The 17,516-nt window shown below is 44.1% G+C and overlaps 1 protein-coding gene across 6 annotated transcripts in view; it reads right to left on the reverse strand.

The window, feature by feature from the left end:
* Positions 1-17,516, reverse strand: part of PER3 (period circadian regulator 3) — a 50,336-nt gene that overhangs the window by 18,310 nt on the left and 14,510 nt on the right. For all 6 annotated transcript variants that reach the window (XM_066270554.1, XM_066270556.1, XM_066270553.1 and 3 more), the window contains 4 exons: positions 14,997-15,102; positions 13,589-13,717; positions 13,056-13,182; positions 3,696-3,834 (listed from right to left, as the gene is read on the reverse strand). In XM_066270554.1, coding sequence (XP_066126651.1) covers positions 3,696-3,834; positions 13,056-13,182; positions 13,589-13,717; positions 14,997-15,102 — 501 coding nt within the window. The remainder of the gene's footprint in view (positions 1-3,695; positions 3,835-13,055; positions 13,183-13,588; positions 13,718-14,996; positions 15,103-17,516) is intronic.

A 17,516-nucleotide genomic window follows, 5' to 3' on the forward strand; every position in this document is an offset into this window, starting at 1 on the left:
TGTTGTGGTTCTGACCTGCGTTTCCATGATGACTAGTGACGTTGAGCATCTTTTCATGTATTGTTGGACATTTTGATGTCCTCTTTGGAAAAATGTCTATGTAGTTCTGCCCATTTTTAAATCAGGTTTTTGTTGTTGTTGAGTTCTTTGTATTTTTTTTTTATATTAACCCTTATCTAACATAGGGTTTACAAGATTTTCTCCCAGTCTGTAGTTTTTTGTTTCTTTTGCTGTGCAGAGGCTTTGGAGCTGGATGCAATTCCACTCATTGATTTTTGCTGCTGTCGTTTGTGCTTTCGCTGCATGTTTAACAAATCGCTGCCAAGAATGGCATCCGTGAGCTTTCCCCCAAATTTTCTTCTAGTTTTATGGTATCAGGTCTTGTGTTTAAATTTCTGATCCACTTTAATTTTTCTGAGTGGTGTTGGACAGGAGTCCAATTTCATTGTTTTGCATGTCTTTCTCCAATTTCCCCAGTCTTATTTGTTACAGAAACGTTCCTCTTCCTATTGGGTATTCTGAGCTCCTTTGTTAAATATCAGTTGAATACGTGTGTGCTGGGATTTACTTCTAGGCTCGGCTCTCTATACTGTTCCACTGGCCAATGTGTCTGTGTGAGTGCTTCATACTGTTTTTTATTACTATAACTTTGTAGCATAGTTTGAAATCCAGAACTGTGACACTTTTGGATTTGTCCTTTTTCTCAGGATTGATTTGGTTATTCGAGGTCTTTTGTGATTACACATACCTTAGAATTGTTTCTTCTATTTCTGGAAAGAACACCACACCTTTGATTCTTTGATGGGGACGGCACTGAATCCATGGATGGCTTTGGGTAGTATGGCCATTTTAACAACAGTAATTCTTCCTATACATGAACATGGATGTCTTTCCATTTGCTTGCGTCTTCTTCAACGTCTTTCAGCAAAGCCTTGCAGTTCTCATTGTATAGATCTTTCACATCCTAGGTTAAATTCACCTCTTTTTATTGTTTTGTTGCTATTGTGAATGGGATGATTCTATTTCTTCTTCAGATGCTTTGTCATTAGTGTCAAAGAATGTCCTTTCAAAATCAATGTATGTTGATTTTGTATCCTGCCACTTTACTGAAACTGCTGATTAATCCCAAGTGCTTTGAATGACTCTTTGAGATTTCCTATATATAAGACCATATCCTCACAAATAGGAACATTTTTGCTTCTTTCCATTTGGATGCCTTTTCTTTATCTTGCTTAAGTGCTCTAAGACTTCCAGTATTATACTGAATAGGAGTGGAGAGAGTAAGTATCCTTTTTCTAACCTTAAAGGAAACGTTTTCAATTTTTCTCCACTGAGTATAGCATTAGCTGTGGGTTTGTTGTACATGGCCTTTAATATGTTGAGGTATGTTCCTTGCATACTCAATCTGTTAGGTTTTTAAATTTTTTTTTTAATCATAAAAGGACGTTGTATTTTCTCAAATGCTTTTTTTGTAGTCCAGGGATAAACCCTTGCATTCCAGGAATGAGGTATCATCCTTTTATCACGTTGCTTAATTTGCTAATATTTTGTTGAGAATTTTTACATTGATATTCATCAGGAATGCTGGTCAACAGTTTTCTTTTCCTGTGGTACTCTTATCTGGTTTTGGTATCAAAACAATGCTGAGTGCGTCTCTTGCTAGAGAATCCATTATTCTTATGTTGGCTTTTCGAATGTTGTCGGATAGCTCTCACAGGGTGTATTAACTTTGTAGAAATCTTAGTTTTCTCTCTTCTTCTACCTTAATCATTTCTAGATTCCTATCTTCTTCTCTCTTCCATCTGACCCGTTGCATTTTCAATGCAATTCATTTTTAAATTTAATTGGATTGAGGTGACACTAGTTCACAAAATTATGCAGGTTTCATGTACAGAACTCAACATCCTCTGCATATGGCATCGTGTGCCCACCACCTCAAGCAGTCTCTTTCTGTCCCCACCTCCTCTGCCCACCTCCACCTGCCCCAAACCCCCTTTCTAACACATTCTTCCTCTCGAGTTCTTCATTTCCAGAACTTTTGTTTGGCTCTTCTTTAGAATCTTAACCTCTTTGGCAAAGTGCTCCTTCTGTTTGCTCCTCATTCCCGAGAGCCCTGTATTTATTTGCCTGTGTGAGTTCTCCTGTAGCGTGCTGAAGTTCATGGCAGCCACTGTGAATTCTTCACCATTTCAGAGGCAATGCTCCACGCCCTCGGATGTGGTTGCTGGGAAGCCACTGTTTTCTCTCTGTGACCCTGCAGTGCTGTGGTTTTCCATGGCATCTGATGAAGAGCGCCTCTGCCTCTGCACCAGCACCTGAAGTAGCAGACACTGTTCTTACTCAGGCAAGGCCTCGTTTACTTTGAGAATCACATCTCTATAGGTTAATTAGGAGTCTTCCTTTTGTCTTCCAGGAGGTGGCGCTGGGGTCACAAGTTTTTGGTTTGTCTTACCAAAGCTAAGGTTGGTATCCCATGCATTAAAAAAATAAACTGTCAGCCCTGCCCCAAGGCCTTGGTTAGAACACTGTACCAGTGCACCAAGGTGGGTTCGATCCCCACTCGGGGCCCACACAGAATCAGTGAATGCATACATAAGTGGGACAACAAATCGATGTTTCTTTCTCTTGCCTTTCTTTTTTAACTTTTAGTACTTTTTTTATTTATTCATTTTAGAGAGGAGAGAGAGAGGAAGAGGAGCAGGAAGCATCAATTCCATATGTGCCTTGACCACACAAGTGCAGGGTTTTGAACCGGTGACCTCAGCATTCCAGGTCGATGCTTTATCCACTGCACCTCCATGCCAGAAGGAAAACAAGTGTGGTAGTAGAACAGGGAGAACTGTGTACTTAGCCCTTGGGGCTTTAGGTGTGCCCAGGGCCCAATAGAGGCATGATCAGGTTGGGTGTGGCGAGTGTGCCTGGAGGTTCATGGGCCGTCCTCCCAGCAGAATCCGGGGCAGACCCTGTCCTTCAGCTCTCTTTGCCTGCCTACTTCCCTTTCCTTTCATTCCCGCCACCCCCAGTCACCGTGGTCCCTCCTCAAGAGAGAGCAATGGGTCCCTTCACCTGCGGAACTCCCATGGCCGGGCCGACCGCCACCTCCACCCCCACCCCCACCTTTAGTCTCCTTGGCCAACATGGTCACGCGGGCCCTTGCTGGGCTGCTCCTGCGGTCCAGCATGTCCTCTTCCAGGGGCACGGATGGGCGGAACTCGAGAGTGGCCCGGTATGCCGTGCAGAGGCACTTTTTAAATGGTTATGATGTCCTTCCAAGTGGTTGAAAATTAAAGGAGGGAGAGAAGGAAACAACTCACGCTGCCACCATGCTGACCTCACACTCTCCTCTTTGAGGACATCCCTGATCTTCCCGGCCTGAATCCCTGGACTGTTACCTTTCTGTTACCATGGTCTAGAATTCATCTTCAAATCGCGCATCAGTGAAATTTGACAAGCGCAGGTCCTGTCTTCCCAACTAGACCACAGCTCGCTCAGAAAAAGGATGCAGCTCCTAGCTTTCTGCATCCCCTGCAATGCTGAGTATAGTATCAACTGTATGTTGTAGGCAGTCCATAAATATCTATTGATTTATAATGAAAAATCAAGACAGCAGCCATTAAATTATATATAAAGGCTCCATAGTGACCATGTATGCTTTTTGGAAAAACTAACATGCTATTAAAACTTGTGTTTCGTACCTGATCACACTATCAATGCAGTTTATTTGCTGATAGGATGGGCTATGCAGCTCTTTCCTCAAATCCTCAGAGGACCCGGTGCACATGCTGTTATTTTTCAGCGTCTGTAAGGAAGAAAGGGCCTTCACCTTCTGCTCACCTAAAAGAGAATGAAAGGTTGTCCAATTAAAAACATGTTATTCTTGCCAGACTAGGCGGTGGCACAGTGGATAGAGTGTCGGACTGGGATGCAGAGGACCCAGGTTCGAGACCCCGAGGTCGCCAGTTTGAGTGAGGGCTCATCTGGCTTGAGCAAAAGCCCAACAGCTTGAACAATCAATGAACAACCAAAGTGCCGCAGCTACGAGCTGATGCTTCTCATCTCTCTCCGTCTCTCTCTCCCAAAAAAAAAAAAAAAGTTAAACAAGTAATTGAGGCAAAGATTATTAAGGAATAAAGCTGCTGGGTGAGAGGCTGATGGGAACTTGACAATGTCGGTCTGACATCATCCGTACAACTGGCCCACGTGGCATGGCTGAGTGGGCACCAGGTGCTGACAAGGGCAGTGCTGCCCGAGCTGACCAAGTGTCCAATAGAGCTTTCTGCCGTGACATAACTGTTCTTTGTGTTGTCCAACATGGCGGCCATTGACATCACACAGTGATGAAGTACTTGAAATGTGGCTAGAGTCACTGAGGAACTACATTTTACATTTTATTTATTTGTAATTCATTTTAATTTAAATTGCCAAATGTGGCCAATGGTTACCATATCAGAGAGCAGAGGGAGGCAGAATGAAGAAAAGGCCAGAGAGCTGGAGGGCTTCAGCTCTCTGTAAGAAGCATGCACTAGTGGAGCAGATGGAGAGAAATGCAGTGTCATGGAAATCAGGAAGGGAAACTGTGTCAAGGCAGGAGGAACTCATGATGTCAAATACTTCTGAGAGGTCGAATGAGACCTGTTAGCTACTGTTGTCATTATTACGAAAGGCTATTTTAGCTGCTTGAAATAGGCTTCTCTATTTTCAGAGGAAATGATGGAAAAGTGCTTCACGTTAACTCATTAACATGCTTATTTTTTGTTTTTTTTTGTATTTTTCTGAAGCTAGAAGCGGGGAGAGACAGCCAGACAGACTCCCGCATGCACCTAACTGGGATCCACCCGGCATGCCCACCAGGGGGCGATGCTCTGCCCCTCCAGGGCATCACTCTGTTGCGACCAGAGCCACTCCAGCGCCTGGGGCAGAGGCCAAGGAGCCATCCCCAGCGCCCGGGCCATCCTTGCTCCAATGGAGCCTCGGCTGCGGGAGGGGAAGAGAGAGACAGAGAGGAAGGAGAGGGGGAGGGGTGGAGAAGCAGATGGGCACTTCTCCTGTGTGCCTTGGCTGGGAATCGAACCCGGGACTTCTGCACGCCAGGCCAACACTCTACCACTGAGCAAACCGGCCAGGGCCAACATGTTTAGTTTTGAATTTTAAATAATTTTAGACTTACAGGAGTTACAAAAACAGTACAGAGCTCCCATACACCCTCCGCCCAGCTTCCATGAATGGGATATCTTGTACAACCAAGACGAAATGAACAAAACTAAAGACTAACAGAGGCACATTACTGACCAAACAACACTATCTGGATTTCCCGTCTTCCACTACATGTCTTTTCTGTCCCAGGACCCAATCCAGGATCTCACATGACTTCAGTTGTGTCTCCTCAGTCCTTCATGATCTTGACACTTTTGAAGAGTATGGGGCAGGAACTTTGTAGACATGCCCTTCTGTGTGAATTTCCCTGCTGTCTTCTCAAGAGGAGAATGGGGACTATCACCACAGTGCTGTGAGCTCTCAGCGCTCCACCTTGGGGTGTCCACAATGTTACAGTGTTTCATGGCTGGTATGTTAACCTTGGCCACTGGTCGAGGTGGTGTCTGCCAGGTTTCCTCTATGAAAAGTTACTATTTTACAATGTAATGAGTAATGTAAACAAAGCATGTTTTAGAGAAATACTGTGAGACCATGTAAATATTCTGTTTCTCTTATTTGTTCACCTACTGACTGTACAATAGCATGAAGGTACTTAGTGCCACTGAACTATACATTTGGGAACAGTGAATGCTAAACACAAAACAATTAATAAAAACACTTTCCACTTTCAGCATTCACTGTAGAATACTCCCTATAGCAATTTTTTTACTGTAGGATTCTTTTTTTAGTATCAGTTCTATGGAGATATAATTGACATAAGGAATGTGTAACTTTAAGGCATACACTAATACTATGGTGGAATTCTAACAGTAATTGTCTATATTCCCCCCTTTGATGTTTATTCTTCAATTAGTAAGAGTTTTCCTTTTCCCCTTTCTCCTTCTATTTATTCATCCAACCATTTATTTACCAGGATCGACTCCTGGATATTTGTCGGGTTATAATCCAATACTATCACCATTTATTTTGTTGCTCAAGTTGTTCTAGCTTGGCCACTGAGTGCTCGCTCTTTCAAGTTGTCCCGTGTGTTCTGACATGTCACCCACCTCCTTGTTTTGAGCTTTTCCGTACATCCTGGCTCTGGGTTCTTTTACTGGAAAAACATACTTAGAAACCAAGACCTCAGTACTAGGTGTGCTCACTGCTAAATGTACCCCTCCTTGGAGAGCCTCTCAATGGATCAAGTCATAAATACATGTACATATACACTAACCCTTATCCATCCATCCATCCATCCATCCATCCATCCATCCATCCAACAAAAAGGCCTGTGTTCATGCTGATACCTTTAACTCCGGCCTAGCACCAGAGTTTATTCTGGTGTTCCTTTTTTGCTTACTTGTAACTTCTTTCTCTGATAGTGAGAAGTCTGGTTACTGTAGCCTACAATGTATATATACACCTATTTGCTCAAACCTACTATATACAGAAAGTGACTTCAGAACTGCTAACCAAACTCAGAAACGAATTTATAAACTGCATCACAGTGCGTGTGTATATTTATGTTTTGTATTTAGTCCTATGGTATTCAGTTAAAACACTCATTTCCACAACTACTTCACAGCCCCTCCCCTTTAGTATGTTTACACAATTGGTTAGATTCAGTCATCAAAGCCTCCGCACCAGCCTAGGTTCCCTCTACAGGCTGCAGTGGGATGAGGTGTTGAGATCTCCGGTTTTTAACTAAGGCACAGAAAGCTGTGTATTCGACACGAGAGTGAGAAACAGAACCTTCCCACCATGCGTACATCCCCTGCCCTGCTGTAGTTAACTCCTTCCCCAGCCGTAGCAACTGCTGATGGTTTCTGGAATGAAGTCACACACTCTTTGGTTCTGGCTTCCTTCACCTAGCAAGATGCATTTAAGATTCTGCATGTGTGAATCAAGTACACTCCTCTGGGACACTACTGGGAGTAGCAGTCCATGTGTGCGTGGCCACAGGTTACCCACTCACCTGCTCAATGACACTAGGTTGTTTCCTATTTTTGGCCAGTGTCTGTCAAGCGTAATCAACATTCACAGGCGGGTTTCTGTGTGAAGGTGAGTTTCTATTTCACTTGTGAAAATGACTAAGAAGGCATTGCTGAGTGATACGGGTAAGAATATCTTTAACTTTGTAAGTTAATGGCCTAATTTTTCCAAAGTGGCTATACAATTTTTACATTACCTTCAGAAAGATGTGAGAGTTCCAGTTACTCTGAAATCTTACCAGAATTTGGCATTGCCAGTTTTTTTCTTTTAATTTTAGCCATTCTAACAGGTGTGGGACGGTATTTCATGCAGTTTAACTTCCTAATGACTAATGAGATGGAACTTTTTTCCCCCACACATTATTTGCCATCTGTATAACTGGGAAATTGTTCAGCTCTCTTGACCACTTTTATTTTCTTGTGACAGAGACAGAGAGAGTCTGAGAGAGGAACAGATAGGGACAGGCAGGAATGGAGAGACAGGAGAAGCATCAATTCTTCGTTGCAGCTCCTTTAGTTGTTTATTGACTAATTTCTCATATGTGCCTTGACTGGGGACCTACAGCAGAGCGAGTGACCCCTTGTTCAAGCCAGTGACCTTGGGCTCAAGCCAGCAACCCTATACTATACTCAAGCTGGTGAGCCCATACTCAAGCCAGTGACCTGAGGGTTTCGAACCTGCATCCTTTGCGTCCCAGTCTGATGCCCTATCCACTGCGCCACCACCTGGTCAGGCTCTCTTGACCACTTTTAAGCTGGGTTGTTTTCTTATTGTTGAGTTATGAGATTTTTTCCTATGTTCTGGATAAAAATTATTTTATATATAATTTGCAAATATTGTTATTTTTCACTTTCTTACTGCTGGCTTACCAAAGTCTGTCAAAGAGAAGTTTTTAATTTTGATAAAGTCCAATTCATTTTGATGGAATGTCCCGTGTGCCCTTGAGGAAAATATGCATTATGCCATCGTTGACTGGAGTGTTCCATAAATGCCAACCAGGTTAATCTGCTGATAATTGCTCAGGTGTTGTGTATCTTTACTAGTTGTTTCGCTAATTATGGAGAGAAATATTTAGCAGGTTCCATCACTTTGGATTCATTTGTAATTGAAGTTTTTATTCGTTTTTGCTTCATGTATTGTAAGGCTTTGAAGTCAAGTGAATAAACACTTAGGATTGTTGTATAGTCTTAGAGAATCAACCCTCTTGTCATGCATGCAATAACCCTCTGAAACCCTGCTAATGTTCCTTCTTCTCAAGTCTACTGTCTAGCTTTCCAGCTTTCTTCTGATTCTTAGCATGGTATAGCTTTTCTCCGCATCCCAGTCTGATGCCCCTTCCACTGCACCACCGCCTGGTCAGATGGTATAGCTTTTCTAACCTATTGTTTTTAACCTATGTTTTTATTTTCAAAATAGGTTCTTGTTTTTTCATCCAATTTGATCATTCCTGCTTTTCACTGATAGACTGAGCTCTTACACATTTAATGTGATTATTGATATGGCAGGAATAAAATCATCTTGCTAGCTCTTTTCCATTTGTTCCATCTGGGTTTGTTGTTCTTGCTTCTCCTCCTTTTCTGCATTTTGTGTTGTTTTGAATTCTATTTTATCTCCTCTGCTGACATTATTTATACTTCTTTAAAAACTTTCTGTAATAATTTTCCTAAAGTCTACCAAATATATAATTAAGAATTCAATTCAGTTTCTACCTCCAAATGATATACTGCTTCAAGCGTAGTTCAAGGGCCTTACGAACAGTAAGTTCCCAATGCCTGCAGTCTTTCCATGTGGGCCACAGACGCAAACACGCCATTTCTGTCTCAGTCAGTGGCCTTATAGAGCAATTAAAAATAAGTGAAAATGAGAATTGATTTTACCTCCATTTATTCCATTTCCAGTGCTTTCCGTGACTTTGTGTAGATCGGAGTCTCATGTATACCTTCAGAAATTCCTCTAGCGTTCCCTACAGAGTAAGTCTGCTGGCAATAAACACTTCGTTTTTGAGAATCTTTGTACTGCCCTCATTTCTGAAAGATCGTTTCCAGCAGGTGCAGAATTCTACACTGACCGTTCTTTCTCCTTGGAGACGTCACCCTACTGTCTTCTAGCACGCATGGTTTCCAAGGAAACATCTGCCGGAACCTGGTCTTGCTCCCCTGCAGGGAATCTCTTTCCCTTTGGCTGCCTTCAAGACGGTCTCCTTTGCTTTCAGCAGTTTGAAGGTCATACGCTCAAATGAGTGGCGTTTTCATTTTGCAGTGGGTGTTTTTCTAACCCCTACCTTTTTTTTTTCCTTTTTGTATTTATAATACTTGATGTTCTTTGGCTCTGTGGGAAATCTTGACCATTATTTCTTTAAGTATTTCTTTTGGGATTCTAATTACTCATATGCAAGAACATCTGATATTGTCCCAAAATTCTTAAGATGCCCTATTCTGTTTGTTCCTTTCTCTCTGTGTTGCAGTCTGTGTCATTTCTGTTTATTTATCTTACCTGCGTGCCCACTGAGGCATTTCTAACATTTCCACTGATCTTTTTATGTCCCATCTCTGTGCTGTAATTACCCATAGGGTCTTGTATGTAGACTACTTTGTCCATTAGAGCCTTTAATGCATTGCTCACCATTATTTTTTTTAATTAACTTATTCATTCTTTTAGAGAGGAGAGAGACAGAGAGAGAAAGAGAAAGAAGAGAGAGAGAGAGAGAGAGAGAGAGAAGGGGGGGAGGAGCAGGAAGCATCAACTCCCATATGTGCCTTGACCAGGCAAGCCCAGGGTTTCAAACCAGCAACCTCAGCATTTCCAGGTCGACGCTTTATCCACAGGTCAGGCCACTCACAATTATTTTAAATTCCGTCATGTAGTCTCAACATCTGTGTCATATCTGGGTCTTGTTCTGATGACTGCTGTCTCTTGGGAGCTCTTCTTGTCTTTCCGTATGCTTCATCATTTGCTGAAAGCCAAGCATGTTGTGTACACAGTAGAGGCTGGGCGGCTGGGCATGCCCTCCTCCCGCTAGGGATGTGTTTGAGTTAGTTTTGTTATGTTTTTGGTCAGGACTGAAGCGTGTTGTTGCCATGGTTTTGCTCAATGGACTCCAGTTTCCCACTTCCTCTAAAGACATGCTGTGCTTCCAGTGGCAACTGGTTTGCTAGACAGCTTTTCCCTGGTATTTGCTCCACCCTCAGCTCCGAGTCCTCCCTCACCCTGAGCCTCAGGGAAGGCTGGTCTCCACAGGTCGCTGGACTCAGGTACCTGGTGCATGCACCTCAGTGCTCCCTGCACGTGCATGTCTCTCCTCAGATCCAGGCCTGCTGGTGGCCCTGTAACACTCTGACAGGTCCCAGGTGGACCACGAGCCTGCTGCCCATCCGGCGCTACTCCCAAGTCCAGAAACAATGCTCGTTCCGGCTCTCCCTGTGCAGAAACGAGGCACTCGCACTCTGAACCATGGCAGTTCATGGCCCATCTTTTTTCACGCTGGCACCATGTCCTCTGAGAGGCAGCACAGTCCGTTTTCCCTAACTGTCCCACTTTCTTCCTAGCAGCGGGCTTCAGCCAGAGTCGCTGATGAAGGGGCTTTCAATCTCTTTGTTGCTCCCTGCCCTTCCACATTAACTTCTAAAGTGTCCTTTCTTATCCCACCTTAAAGCATCCTGCCCTTGTAAGAAAGGTAAAAACAAAAACTTAAAACCTGATGTTCTTGCCGGCTCTAGGACCCCATATATATATATATGTATGTATATATTATATATATTATATAATATGTGTGTGTGTGTGTATATATATAAAAAGCATGTATACAATAATTAGTATTTTCCTTTTCACTGGTGTAGATCTCCACTCAATTCCTAATATTTAAGTTATAACATTTTCATGTCTCTTAAAAAATTATTGGTTGATTTTAGAAAGAGGAAGGAAGAGAGAGAAGGAAGCATTCACTTGTTGTTCCACTTAGCTGTGCATTGATTAGTTGCTTCTGTTTGTGCCCTGACTGGGGACCAAAACCACAACTGTGATATTTTGGGACAATGCTCTAACAGACTGAGCTAACTGGCAAGGGCCAACATTTTTATTCTGAAGTTGTATACCTGTTTCTCTTGAATAAGGAGGACTGAATTTTTTTTCACTATTTCTTTCAACTTGTAGATCTTAAAATGTTAGTAAAATCAAGATGTCCCAGTAACAGTAGCTCTCGAGTGACACCAACTGGCACCAGATCTCCCTCCTGCCCCATGGTCCTGTCCTACATGGGTCAGAGTCAAACACAGCACAAATATGATACAAGGACTAGGAACATTTCAGTTTCTAAAATAGCAGCACAAGTCCGCACAGTTAGCACAGCTTAAATTTTTTACAATGGTAAATGATGGAATTCCAACGTCTGCATAAACACACCTTAGAACAGTACAGATGCTGTCACCAGACCAAGCGCCAACAGAAAGAAGCTGACTAGAGCAGGAGAGGAGAAAGGATCCCCACTCTGAGAAAAGGAACAGCAGCCAGGACGTAAGACGGTGGCACTAACACAAGGCCCTGGGCCAAGGCAGAGTGAGCAGCACTGATTGGACCAGACAATAACAAAAACGTTTAGAAAATTAAGAATTAAAATCTACGCAAAGAGTTTTCTCTGCCAAGACATGGGATAATGATACACAACAATAACGATATTGAAGATGAACTTTTTTTTTCCCCCTAAAGCGAGAGAAAGAGAGAGAGAGAGAGAGGAGAAGCATCAACTCGTAGTTGCGGCACCTTAGTTGTTCATTGATTGCTTTCTCATTTGTGCCTTGACCGGGGGAGGGGCTCCAGCCAAGCCAGTGACCCCTTGCTCAAGTCAGTGAGTGACCTTAGGGATCAAGCCAGCGACCACGGGGTCATGTCTATGACCCTATCCTTAAGCCAGTGACCCCATGCTCAAACCAGATGTGCCTGCACTCAAGCCAGTGACCGTAGGGTTTTGAACCTGGGACCTCAGGGTCCCAGGTCAATGCTCTACTCACTGCACACCACTGGCCAGGCAGAAAATGAACTATTTTGTGGGGAGGGAATCTGACCGTTTCCAGGGACAGATAAGAGTTATTTCTACCCTGCACCCTTACATCGATGAAAGACACATGGAATGCTACCCTCCACGGTGAGAAGCGTACACGGCAGCAGGAACGCACGGTCCAGAGCGCAGCCTGCGGGCTCCGGTGACCACACCCACCGGAGCAGGAGTCTGAGATGTCTGTTGTATCTATCCGTGTCTAGTCCTCCAGCACAGCAGCCAGTATCGTCACTGACTTCAAAGAAAAACCCCACCTTTACTGTGTAAGACACCCACGTCTGACAATGACAGACACCATTCATCATACTTAGGTGCCCCAAATCTGTCACAACTCCCCAAATTATACTAATACTCTGAGAGAAAAATGAAGGGAATGTTAGCCAAATTAGATGTTAATAAAATTTGACCTCTACATTACTGAACTTTCCTCTGCCATATAATGCAAATACGTTAAATTTTCAAAATAATGCAGTTACCACTACTGACCCAATCCCTGTGGAGTGCTGCTTGCCTCCTCTGAGAAATGTACACACGTATCAAAGAGAAATGCCAAGTTTTCCATTCAACTTAGGTCATACGCACTCTCCACTGTTTGAAATGGCAGGAAGAGATTAGTATTTTAATATACTTTGTTGTATGAAACGTATTCTCAAGTTCATCCTTTCATAGAAAGCTCACATGGGGGCATCTATGAGTGTGTCGGTGTCATCAGAAGAGCAACTTCTTTAGGTGTGCACCGCACCTACCTCCTCCCACCGTCCAGCTTCCAAAAGAGCAGGCGCGGCCGCCGTTCCGTTACCATCCAGGCAAGTGAATATGGAAAGCCGTGGCATGGAGGGGGGACAGGACGCGGAGGAGGTCGGGGGCCCTGAGGACTCACCACCAGGCCGGCCTGTGCGCGTCCCCATTGCTTGCTTGCTGGGTGACTTGGTCATTGACTCAATGTATAGCCGCTGACCCAGGTTTTTAATTTTGTTCACACTGGCGTAGACCTGCTGCAACGTCAACTTAGGGAAAAGAATATAACATGTTTCAGATATTATATACGTGAACATTAGACAGCACATGACAAAAACACGTCTACCTTCTGGTTCTCTTAACACACACAGATGAAAAAGCATCATTATAACCTCAGTCCAGCTTCTCACCACAGTACACAAGTACAACTGAGATAAATCTGTTCACGACATGCCCATTTTTAGAAAGCACGCCGTCAACCCAAATACCCCTTTCCTCTCTCCAGTGTCCCAAACCAAAGTGGGTGAGAAGGTCTCATCCCGGTCGGGCCTCCAGGTCACCAGAACGAACCACGAAGCCGTGTGTCGGGCTGCAGAGCCTGCGCTGTGATGGGTCACAGGTAACGGGCTGGGGGCAGGGGTGTGGGATGGGGGTGGCCCCAGGCAGCCCGCTTACCGGCTCCTTCCGTGCGTCCTCCACGTAGGGCCCGCTGGACTCACTGGAAGAGGCGGCGCTGACGTGCTGCTCCTGGGACCCGCTGCTGCCCAGGCTGCCGTAGCCACTGGATGTGCTCACATGCGTGGGCTGCAAGGGGGAGAGGCCAGTGCTGCAGTGATGGCCCCAGGGGAGGGGGTAGCAGCACCCGCTCAGCATCCCTGAAGCCACCGGGAGAGAACAGCTGAAATGTCTGAGATTAAATCAGGTGTCTGGGGGTTGATGCATTTAACCCTGATGCTGACATGAGAGACGTTCCTCTCTCATTTCAGTAATTTCAAGGGCAGGGTCTAGCTTTCTAGTCTAAATGAGTATTTCTGGAACAAATAAAAAAAATTTAAAGCCAATGTACACCATATTTTCTCATGTATAAGACGCACCCTTTCCTGAAAAATTTGGGGTCTAAAAACAGTGGTTGTAGGGGTTTTTTTTACTTACATTTCCTGCTTTTTCGCGTAGATGAGGAATTGTATGAATTTTATGATGAATAATATTTGAGCTCAATAACTTTATGTAATACTTTTTTTTTCTAATTTCGGGCTCCAAAATTAAGGTGTATCTTATACATGGGGAAATACGGTACCTTACCAAAATATGAAAATAACTTTATGCTGAGTTTAGACTAGACACAAGAAATTAAACAGATGTAACAGCTTTCCCCAAGAACCCAGAGGGGTTTCACGAACCCTGGAGTTTTGTGAGTGAGCCCGGGACACCCTAGGTGTACACATGCCAAGTTTACTGACTGAATCTCTACTTGAAATCATTTTTGGTATTGGTTTTTCTTTTTTTCTCAGATTTTTCTAATTCATTTTAGAGAGATGATAGAGAAAGAGAGAGAGAGAGAGAGAGATATGGAAGGGAGGAGGAGCAGGAAGCATCAACTCCCATATGTGCCATCACCAGGCAAGTCTGGGGTTTCAAACTGGTGACCTCAGCGTTCTAGGTTGACTTTTTATCCACTGTGCCACCGCAGGTTGGGCTGGGTATTCATTTTCAAGAAGCAGCTTTTCCTACTTTTGCCAGCCAGACCTCTCCCCAGACTTTAAAACTAGAATTATTCTAAAAAGTACCAAAGTTAAAACCCAGAGGTTTAAGGATATGGTAGTGCTTGGAATACAAGAACCCTCTCATTTAGACATACTTTCTCTGTCTTACTCCTTAATGTGACTCAGTTTTGTCATCTTAAAATGAGTTACAAAATGTTCTGTGTATTTAACATGGAAAAGGAAAAAAAAAAAAGTTAAAAACAAGAAAGAGAAAGAGAAAAATTTCTGGAATGTAGAGGGTAAGGACTTCACTCTCTTTGCAGTTTATTTTTAAGAGTATGGGGATTTTCTGTTTGGTTTTTAAAAATCTCCCATTTTACCTGTAACAGAAGTTTGTGAATTTGTTCTTGTAATTCTGTTATGTCTTTGTCATTACTGTTTGTCTTTTTTATTCTGGTAGCAAAAACATCCTCGTTCAGTGGACTCCTACAAAATACCATGTGAAAGGTTGAGTGAAGCAATTCAAAATTCATTTACAATGAAGTCTAAAGTGATCTTTAATATTCAAATGATAAATCTATGCTTTTTACAAAGCAACTGTTTGACTCCAAGTATAAAAAATATGAAGCTAAAATTCTAATCACGGAGGCCAAGAAAATACTGGTAAATAAATGAGATGTTATCAGGCTGTGTAGTCTCTGAGGTTGTCATCTTTCGATAGCTGTCTCAGCATTGTTTGCACAGGTCTAAAGTTGGTGACAAGTGACCTCCTTAGCTACTGAAATACCGTCAACTACTGGTCTCCAAATTTAACATTAACTGAACCACCTGCTATAGGAATTTTAAAAGCCCAAGTCTGCCAAACAACATTTAATGTTTAAAGCATCTGATACCTTAAGCAATAAAGACAATTTTGTGACAAAACCTAGTGGTGAAAATGTGGCTGTCACCATCCCTTCTAGTCTTATTTACACTCAAATTCTAGAGCGTTTCAGAGTTGCTACCGAATACAGTGAGGGGCAACGTGCCCACATAAGGACAAGAACTCAGCAGCTCTCCAATGCAGGGAAGACTAGTATTTTCTAAACACTGTGACGTGTGAGGCACTGTTCCAGGTGCTCTACCGAGGGTTCCCTTCTTCACTCGAGTCAGAAACGTGCTGCAGGTCACCTACCTGGTGAGGTCTAAGCAGGCAGGCAGGAAGGGACCATAGTGTGCCCCCACTCTGGCCCGCCTCTCTGTGTCTCAGTAAAGCCAGTCCCATGAGTGAGGTGAATGGGACCAGATCCATCATCTCCCGAGTCCCCAGAGCCCATGACGCGGAAATCAGCCCGTCAGAGCTCACGGCACTGGCAGCAGCAGAGTCAGAGTCTGACTCCAAAGGCCAGTGCTTCCCTGATGTCGTCCGGGGGATTCTGTCACTTCAACACGCAGCTCATCCCCTACAAACTGACATGCTTCCCCAAGGACAGAAATTATCAAGACACCACAGGATGCCAGCAGTGTTAGAAAGGAGTGAGGAAGAGCTCTACCTCTGGAGAGTGCATCTCTTGTCATTCAGTCCCTCTGCTCTTAGCCCATGGGAGGGGACAGTATCTATGGGCAAGGCATGGTGCACACGTCAAACATAAGTGACAAACTGCACTTGAACACACCGTCTGGCACACCAGACTTTTGACCTGACAACCTGGTCTGTCACCTGCCTTCCCCCCACTCCCACTACCACATGGGCTCTGCCGGGTCAGGCTCTGCTGACCATTGTGCCGACCCCTCGAGGACAGACAACAGTGCCCGGCACAGAGCAGAGTGAACGTACAGAGGCCAGTCGGGAACAGAGTGCCTCTGACTCATGACTCACACATACTGGCACTACGAGCCCGGCTGTCTCCCCGAGATGTCTGGGTTTGATTTTTAAAGTGAAATTCTGAAATGGAAACAGAACAGACTGTTCTGTGGTATGAGATTTAGATGTTCTTATCTGTGAAACTTTCTACAAGACTTAAATTGTCTCTTTCATCAGTAATTAGATAATTCAAAGGTGACAGAGACACAGCTCTCACTGGAACGTGGCCAAGATGGCTGATGCGAGGGCGGGACTGGGGCTGGGAGGGGGAAGACGACTTGCTTGTCCCTCCGAGGAGTCCCCTGGGTGGTCCTGGGAAAGAAACGACTTCACCGATTATGGACTCTGTGAAATGAGTGCTAATGGCCCCTGACCTCCCTGCCCACAGAGCTGCTGGGAAGGACCCCCAGGGAGATGGTGGGGATCCCCATTAAGCACTCTCATTGTTGCCCTCCCACTTCAACTGCCACACATTCCAAAACCCCACTGGCCCTCTCTAGGGAACGCCTCTCCACTGCACTGGGGGTTTTGTGATGGTCACGCAAGTGCCTGCGGTGTCATTCCTGGGGCCTAATGCAGGGACTGACACAGCAGGTGACCCACAGATACTAATTTAAGGAATACATGCATTACAATAATTTTGTAAATATAACGGGTAATTATTTTACCAGAGATTGATACATACTAGACGCTGAGTTCTTTCTCTCACATTATCCTGGACCTTGAGATGTAAATAATACTGGTATGATAATTTAATATGGTAAAAGCATTGTAAGTCCTAACATGTCAGTTAATTTCACACAAAGTCAATCAAAGAACTGCAAGGACAGTGGGGGAACCCAGGATGAATCTCTAGCACTGACTGTGGAGGGCACACGGACCAACAGACAGACACCCAGGGGGACGTCTCATCTTCCCTCGTCCAGATCCCACACTAAGCAAGCCTCTGATTCTGTTCGCTCACCAGCAAGAACAGCATCTGCTTGGCAGTCACGTTAGGTTAGTTTCCGGCTCATGTCCATCCTGTGAGTGAGGCAGCAAGGAGCCTATGTCCTCC

The sequence above is a fragment of the Saccopteryx bilineata genome, chromosome 3 (genome assembly GCF_036850765.1).
Source record: "Saccopteryx bilineata isolate mSacBil1 chromosome 3, mSacBil1_pri_phased_curated, whole genome shotgun sequence".
Lineage (NCBI taxonomy): Eukaryota > Metazoa > Chordata > Mammalia > Chiroptera > Emballonuridae > Saccopteryx > Saccopteryx bilineata.